The sequence below is a fragment of the Lactuca sativa genome, chromosome 7 (genome assembly GCF_002870075.4).
Source record: "Lactuca sativa cultivar Salinas chromosome 7, Lsat_Salinas_v11, whole genome shotgun sequence".
NCBI classification, from domain to species: domain Eukaryota; kingdom Viridiplantae; phylum Streptophyta; class Magnoliopsida; order Asterales; family Asteraceae; genus Lactuca; species Lactuca sativa.
In genome coordinates, this window is record NC_056629.2 from 89,109,851 (window position 1) to 89,117,901 (window position 8,051).

The following is an 8,051-nucleotide window of genomic DNA, read 5'->3' on the forward strand; positions in this document are numbered from 1 at the left end:
CAGGACTATTTACTACCAGTAAGAAGGGTGAGATGATGGTAAAAGGAAAATGACATGGTGATGAAAGCGCAGGCAAAAAATGAAAGGTAGCGAGAAGATACACACTAGCGTATAAATATCTCTAGTAGGTGTCTTTTTTGCTTCTTTTATAGTTCTTTAGACAAGATCTACATTTAAATGCTTGTATTACATAAGGTAGGATTGTATACAATAATTAATATCATTAAGTGTTATATTAAAAATGAGGTGTATTTTGCTTCTTTTATAGTTCTTGAGACAAGATCTGCATTTAAATGATGGTATGATATAAGATAGGATTATATACAATAATTAATATGATTAAATTTTATATTAAAAATCCAATGATAGCATGTGGCTACAATATATTGTTGTCCTTTCAAAACCATATTCTTAAATCATCTATACTTTTCGTAAAGTGATGATTATTTTAAAATAAATACAAAAAGATAATGATTAACTGGTTTTGGTAAAAAAAAATCATGTAATGAAATTCTACAACAAATAGACAGATATAATGTAATGAAACGACGCTATAATGTAATCAACTTAAAAACAAAAATATACAAATATACAAATTTAAAGACCATTATTTATAATAATTTCAAGAAACAGTTTGTAGTTTGTACTCTATACGTGTTGTTATATCATGGCAAAGGTACAACAAGTTGAAGCACAATATTCCTTTGCCTTTGATTTTCCTCCTCTACTTGCATATATAGTTTACAATAAATCAGATCTCAATAACAACAATCGTATAAATTATATAACCCAATCAATAAATCAACATCTTTACGCTCTTAAAGATGTAGATTCAATCCGCTTTTCACCTTCGTTTTTCATTTTTTTATTATGAGACCCGTGAAGTTGTAAAAGTAGTGAGTTGCTCACAACAAATATCGAACTAAACGCCATAAGTCCACCTATCAATTATCAATTATCAAACCAAAAAAAAATGTTAATATTTTTTCATAATCAGTCCCGTTTTTCTTTATTTTGTCAGCCATATAAGATTCAAAAAATATAAATTGTTAATATTTTTTTTAGTCATACAAAATATGTACAATATTCAATCTTCAATCTGGCAAAGTGGCAATGTATTTCTATTTTTATTTATAAAAGGTAAAATGTGAGAATATATTAATTATTATTTAATCACCCATTCGAGACTTGAGGTATTCGTGTTGCTTGTTGGTAACCAATAGTAAATTTGCAAGATAACAAGAGTTATTAAACATCATTTTAAGAATATTTGTTAAATTTCAGTATTCCATACATGTTATATAATTGGAAGAATATTTATATAAAAAGATTTAATCGCATCAAGAAGGGAGAGAAGCATGTATAAATATAATGTTTGGTCATTAATCAATTCATAGATAATCAATGCATTCATTATGTTTAGCTATAAACTTGCATGATTACCAATAAAAGGACTAGTGACATAAATGCATTTAATATATATATATATATATATATATATATATATATATATATATATATATATATATATATATATATAATATTAAAATATAGAGTAATAATAGAAAAAGTGATTTATGACTAATTCCAATCCAGTTTTAAACCAGTCTCAGTCTTTAACCAACTTATGATCGAAACCGGTTTTAATTCGGCCATTCAACCGAAAGTAAAGACCGGAGGACTGGTCTAGACCTAGACCCAGACCAGTCCTAACCGGTCCTTTTTAGAAAAAGGACCGGTTTCAGGCCAGTCAAGCACTAATTTCAGTTTTTGACTGGTCTGGATAAGGACTCGCATTCAATCTCTTCTCTGTGCAAAAGATGTGAATATCCTATCCTCCTCATCATTGTTGTCTAGTCCAGATAACAAATGGAGCCTAAAGAAACACCAAAATCAATTTATAACAAAAAAAAATGTGAATGACCTGAAAGTGAAGGCGTCATGGCAAAATCAAAATGAGGAAGCAGCACACCGGCTGCAATGGGGATTGCAACAATATTATACGCCACTGCCCACGACAAATTCTGATGAACTTTTGACATTGTTGCTTTTGCAAGGTCAACTGCATCTACCACCTACACACATCACATCACAACTAAGTAACATGACATGACACAACAGGTTGTATTTGTACTACGTTTGACGTGCACTGGACTATGATCACGTCACATGTCAATGGGACAAAATTTGCAATTTTTTATCACACGAAAAAGGTGGGACATGGACTCGCTCTTGATCTCTCGTTTATGCAAAAGACGTAAATGCCCTCTAGCCTCTCCTCATCCTTGTGATTGAAAAATATCCCGGAAAAGGTGTGTTATATGTAAATTGTAAATGCTTACTTGTGAAAGTTTGTTGCCAAGAAGTATAATGGACGCTGCGTTGGATGCAGCATTCTCTTGTCCTTCAACTTGCAAAGCAATTCCAACATCCGCTAGAGCCAAAGAGGGTGCATCGTTAATCCCATCCCCCACCTTAATTTTGAAAGTTATATCATCATTATTTATGTTGGAACTTTAAAAAAATATTATAATCATTAAAAAATATATAATATCAAAACACACTGATGTGGAGTTCACCAACAATTTTTGTTGACGTATTTTAAAACGCATGTATTCTCAAGAACCTTAATTTTGGAGGTTATATCTTTCATTATTTATGTTGGAATTTATATATATATATATACCATTGCGACAGAGTGGCCGGAGGATTGAAGAGTTGAGATAGCATCGGATTTTTGTTGTGGAGTCAAAGAGGCATTGATGAGATGAGTTTGTATGCCGACTGTCTTTGCTACACTTGCAACTGCCTCTTCCCTGTCTCCTGATAACAAGATTGTTTCTATCTTCTTTTGTTGTAGCCTTCAAAGCATAACAAACAAACGATTTAGACAAGATTTTCCTAATTTTATTCTTTTATTTCTTTAGCCAGGATAAACTATTACTCTTTTCAACAATCTCGATTCAAATGGTTTATAAATAAAAAAGTTGTTTGTTTTGCCTGAACCTGTAAGGTCAAACCTTATAATCTGATGAGTCAAATCTAGATTATCATCAGAGACTTCAACCCTAGCTTACAGTTTAGGGTTTAGGGTGTAGGGTTTATATCAACAGTACCTTTTTACAGTAGACTCGGCATCTAGACGTAAATTATCAGATATCCCAATAGCACCAATAATCCCTTCTCCTTCCACACCAACAAAAACAACCGTTTGTGAATAATTTGAAGATGAACGCCCTTGGGATGATTTTTTCATCACATCTTTTTCCAAATTCATAACTTCTGAAATATTTTTTTTAATCTGAAACCGTTCGTGAACCCATTTCATAGATCCAACAGCCACCAAACACCCATCAACTTCCGCCATGGTCCCAAACCCTGGTTCCACTAACTGCCTACTTGTAACCGGAATATTTAGATTTAATAATTCTGCTTTGTTTATAATAGCCTTTGCAATTGGATGTGATGCTGTTTTTTCTACTGCAGCTGCTAATTGGAGGATTTCGTGTTCTTTGTGAATAAAAGATGCGATGGAAGATACTGTGGGTTTTCCTTCGGTTAGAGTTCCTGTCTGATTATATACAAGAAATAGCAATGTATTTTTATTCATTTCTTTATTAATTAGTATAAATATAATACAAATAAATACCTTGTCTAGAGTGATAATGTCTATGTTTGCCAAACGTTCCAACACATCACCTCCTCTAATAAGAAGCCCCTGCTTAGCACCTGTTTTATATCCTAATTATTATAAAAAAAAAAATGAAAGTAGAATGTTGTAATAGAGATGGTATAATTATATACCTAGAGAGGTTCCAACAAGAATAGCAGTTGGTGTTGCAAGGCCTAGTGCACATGGACAAGATACAACCTGAAAAATAATTATATACTTATTTTTCCATTATAATAAAATGGTGAAACTAGGTTTTATTTTTCTGTAGTTTTCCCTTTTTTAAAAGATGTAAAAAAAAAAAAAAAAAAAAAAAAAAAAAGTAAAAGTTTAAACTATGACTTACCAAGACATCTGTGGAAAGTTTTAAGCTCAAAAGCAGAGGATTTTCCATAGGGCCAGAAATGTCATTTAGCAACACATCTGGAAAAACATGTACCCCAACATAATACCTTCACATTTGACAATGAAATAAACATAAAGCAATTTGAATTAGTAGTTTAAACTTGTGAATGATATTGTTTGTGGCAAAATGGTAAATAAATAGTTTTATACCAGAAGGCAAATGTTGCTGCTGATAAAGTCATAACAGTGTACACAAATGGCCCAGCTATTGAATCTGCAAGCCTCTGTATAGGTGCTTCACGCCCTTGAGCATCCTCTACCTAAAACAAAGATTGTCAAAATGGAAAATGGGTAATAATATTAAACAAATAAATGAAAGTTAAATTGCTATTTCTTCCATTTAATCTAATAATAATACCATTTTCACAATCTTTGTTATTGTTGAGTTGGAGCCAGTGGAAGAAGCTTCAATTTTCAGTGGGCCATCCTGAAAGACAGAATATTATTATTACCTCAAATTTTATAATTCCAAATTTTTTTTATATAAATAAAATGCTCAAAGAATATTATTACCCAATTTATTGTTCCAGCTGAGACAAAAAGCCCTTCTTCTTTAAAAACAGGAAGAGACTCTCCTGTAAGCATAGACTCATCCACAACACTTCTTCCTGCAATAACTTTCCCCTGAACACAAGATTTAATTCATCATATCAAAAGCCCTAATCCATAAACTATTTTATTGAAATTGTAATGTGAATTATGATGTTGTAATTGAAAGTTAACAAGACTTACATCTACAGGAATAGTTTCTCCAGGCAAAACCAATACAAAATCTCCAACTCGAATGTCATCAGTAGGAACTTCAATACAGATTGAATCAGAACTCAGTATGCTACCAGTAGATGAATCACTTTCAGAGGGAGAGATTACTAGCCTTGACTGTGTGGATATCAGTGACTGCAGAGCCACAAGGGTATATAGGTCAAAACACAAAGTTTTTTTTTTTTGTAGAATTATAATGCAGAAAGGTTGTGTGAATATATAAACTTACTAATAGTTCATTCATGTCACTAGATGCTCTAAGTCTTGCCCTTTCTTCAAGTGAACGACCCAAGAGAACAAAACCAAGAAGCATGACCTGCATGCTAAAAGAGAGCAGGCCTTAATGAGAAATTCATTTTCAAAACACTAACAGAATTAAGATGCTTATGTGATGAATTGATGATGAATGAATGAGTAGAAATTACAAAAGTTGGCATTTTGAAAAGAAAAGAAAACTATAAGTCACATTATACAAACCGGTTCATCAAAGAATGTGGCATCCCATCCAAGATCAGGGTTAAGAAGTGAGATCTAGAAGATGGAGAATGTATTAGTAGTATAAAAGATGTGATAATGTAGAATTGATAAAAATAGGATGTCCATGAATGAGAAGCTTACAGCACTTATCATAAAAGCAGCAATGGATCCAAATCCAACAAGTGAGTTCATATTTGGAGAGCCCTTAAAGAAGGCCTTTAGACCATCATAAAGCAAATCTGAGAAAAGTTTCATTGGATATAAATCATATGATCAGATGGATTATTGACAGAATTTCAAAATTGTTTCTTCAGGTATGAATTAAAATTTAAAACCAACCTCTTCCAGGTCCCAACAAAGCACCAATAGCTAAACTGCCCTTGAAATAGGAGTTGTGAAGTATTTCCATTAATGCGCCTATATAAGACCAGAAGTTAAAGCATTTCAGCCTTTCAGGTAGATATATAATCTAGCAATTCAGGATAGTTTCTGGTTTCTGTTCAAAATCGTTGCAGAAAAGGCTAAATCCCACTTTTTCAACCATTAGATTTTAGGTGCCAATAGAAAGAGGATAATCATCTTAAAGGTGGGGGAAAGGAAAGGATTCAAACGGAAAAGGAAGAAAGAATTACCATGGCCGATGTGAATGCCAAGAGAATGCAATATATGAGAAGCATGCGATCCACAACATAAAGCAACTAAAGTCCAAGCAAAAACAACCCGATTTCTACTTTCAACCATCAACGCCTCTTTCCTTGCCACCGTTTCCTTCCATTTCCGCACCTTCTCTTCAATCCCTAATCCCGACGCCCTCCTGTTCGACGGAAATCCACACTCCGTCAATTTCCGAGCAAATTCATCCGCGGCGTTCGCACCACTCACCTCCGCATCAGCATTCAACCTAATCGCCGCCGTCTCAGTCAACATATTGACCACCACCGACTCCACTCGCTGGTCCGACGACAAAATTGACTTGACACGTGAAACACACGCGCCGCACATCATTCCGGTTACATCAAGGAGCACGGAAGGTTGGTCTTCCCGCCGCGGTTGTTGAAGTTTCTCCGACGTGGTCTGTGAAGGAGAGTTGAGATCAACTGCCTTGGCGAGGACGAGGAGGTTAGGAAGATGTTTGTGGACGATACGTGGTGGTGGCCGGTAGAGGTAACCGCGATGCCGTTTGTAGTCAACATTGCAGGTCAAAATGCGGTGGCTGAAGGTGGTGGACTTGGGTTGAAGTGGTAGAGAGATGCGGAGGAGATCCGTTGTCATTGTGTGTTCCTGAGTGAGGGAGATAGAAGGAAAACTTGATTCATAAAAATGCTATTTTTTCGATAAAATATATTTTTTATTTTCAACCTTATACTATTGTTTATTTATATTTTAGCCTTAATTTGTTTTTCTTAAAATACTAAGAAATACTCTTATGTCACGTGTATTTATACCTAAAAAAAGGTTAAAGTTTATATTTAAAAGAGAGTTATTTACTAAAATGATTTTATTAAGAAGTTAGTTAGGTATATATAGAAAGCGATGTAAGTTTTTTTTATTAAAAATATTTGATTGACAGATGTAAATTAAATAATATGGTTTTAAAGAATTATCTAGCTATATAGTCTCCCACATGACATTTATTTCATACAAGCATTCTTAAGTCCAATTAGTTTTAGAATTTAGCTTGTAAATGAACTTGTTGAGTATTTGCAATTAGTCCAATCAATTTTAGAATTTAGCTTGTAAATGAATTTGTTGAGTACTTGCAACTTGCAAGTAATTATTATTTGATGACAGAGGAAGAACAATTGATAATATACATTTATTTTGATAGTATTTCTAAGTATTTGACCAAGGTGATGTTTTCACCAACAATTTATATAGAAGAAGTCGTTATTAATGCAGACAAGTTACATCAATATATTTATATTAGCATCTATTTTCGCAACATTTAAAGTTTCTTAAACATGCTTTCACTTATCTTTTATAATTGGGATGAAAAATATATGATTATTTAATGATTTAATAGTGAGAAAATTAGAAATGTACTATTTAATGAAAGCAATATTACTAAATCTATAAGTGAGACGCATGATTCAAGTTCCCCTTAACGGTTGGTTTCATTTTTTTTTCTTGTGTTCTTATTTTTTATGCTAGTGTGTTTTTTTTAGTAGATGAAAATTGTAAAAGTATATTCTTTATTTCACACATTGATTACCAAAGTTATAGATAAAAATATATAAATGGGAATGACAATCTAAGTTATAAGATTAGATAACACAAATAGAAATGACAAACACTTCAAACATAAACATATTAATATTAGTCTAAAACGTCATACTGGAAAGATGATGGCGGTCAGCAGCAATGTGATCAAGGAATCACTCAACGGGAGAGGATATGTGTGTGTGTGTGTATATATATATATATATGAAAAAAAAAAACATATGTTGCTCGCTTTTGAATTTTTGAATAACTTTAGAGGCTATATGGCTATTTAAGAAGAATATTGGGGGTAAGTGAAACTTTTGCTATGACAATTTGGCAAATGAAATCACGTGGGCAAATTGATTATCAAGCGGTCTGTATGTTATTCCAAGCCGGATAAACACTTCAATTGGATAAATGCACCTTCCACTACTTATCTATTTTTGATGTTAGATTATTTAATTTATCGATAAACTTTCCGAAATAATATATATTTTTCTAATAAAAAATAATTTGATGTCTTATAATTTTATTG

At 32.6% G+C, this 8,051-nt stretch overlaps 1 protein-coding gene across 1 annotated transcript; it reads right to left on the bottom strand.

Moving 5' to 3' along the window:
• Positions 1-588: 588 nt before the first annotated feature.
• On the bottom strand, positions 589-6,617 carry LOC111888570 (copper-transporting ATPase PAA2, chloroplastic). The gene is made up of 17 exons (XM_023884732.3): positions 5,947-6,617; positions 5,654-5,731; positions 5,456-5,553; positions 5,315-5,368; positions 5,067-5,153; positions 4,808-4,972; positions 4,589-4,699; positions 4,434-4,502; positions 4,226-4,335; positions 4,017-4,122; positions 3,805-3,871; positions 3,650-3,729; positions 3,117-3,571; positions 2,687-2,861; positions 2,343-2,474; positions 1,925-2,075; positions 589-941 (listed from the first exon to the last, which is right to left on the bottom strand). The coding sequence occupies exons 1-17, from the start codon at positions 6,584-6,586 to the stop codon at positions 811-813; spliced, it is 2,709 nt and encodes a 902-aa protein (XP_023740500.1). The 5' UTR covers positions 6,587-6,617; the 3' UTR covers positions 589-810.
• Positions 6,618-8,051: the final 1,434 nt, after the last annotated feature.

Bases quoted from the DNA above. Each gene is read 5' to 3' on its own strand.
- LOC111888570 (XM_023884732.3), bottom strand. From the start codon at position 6,586: ATGACAACGGATCTCCTCCGCATCTCTCTACCACTTCAACCCAAGTCC. The intron at 4,123-4,225 runs GTATAAAACTAT...TCAAATGTGAAG, and splicing joins GCAGCAACATTTGCCTTCTG to GTATTATGTTGGGGTACATG. The intron at 3,730-3,804 runs GTATATAATTAT...GATATAAAACAG, and splicing joins TCTTGTTGGAACCTCTCTAG to GTGCTAAGCAGGGGCTTCTT.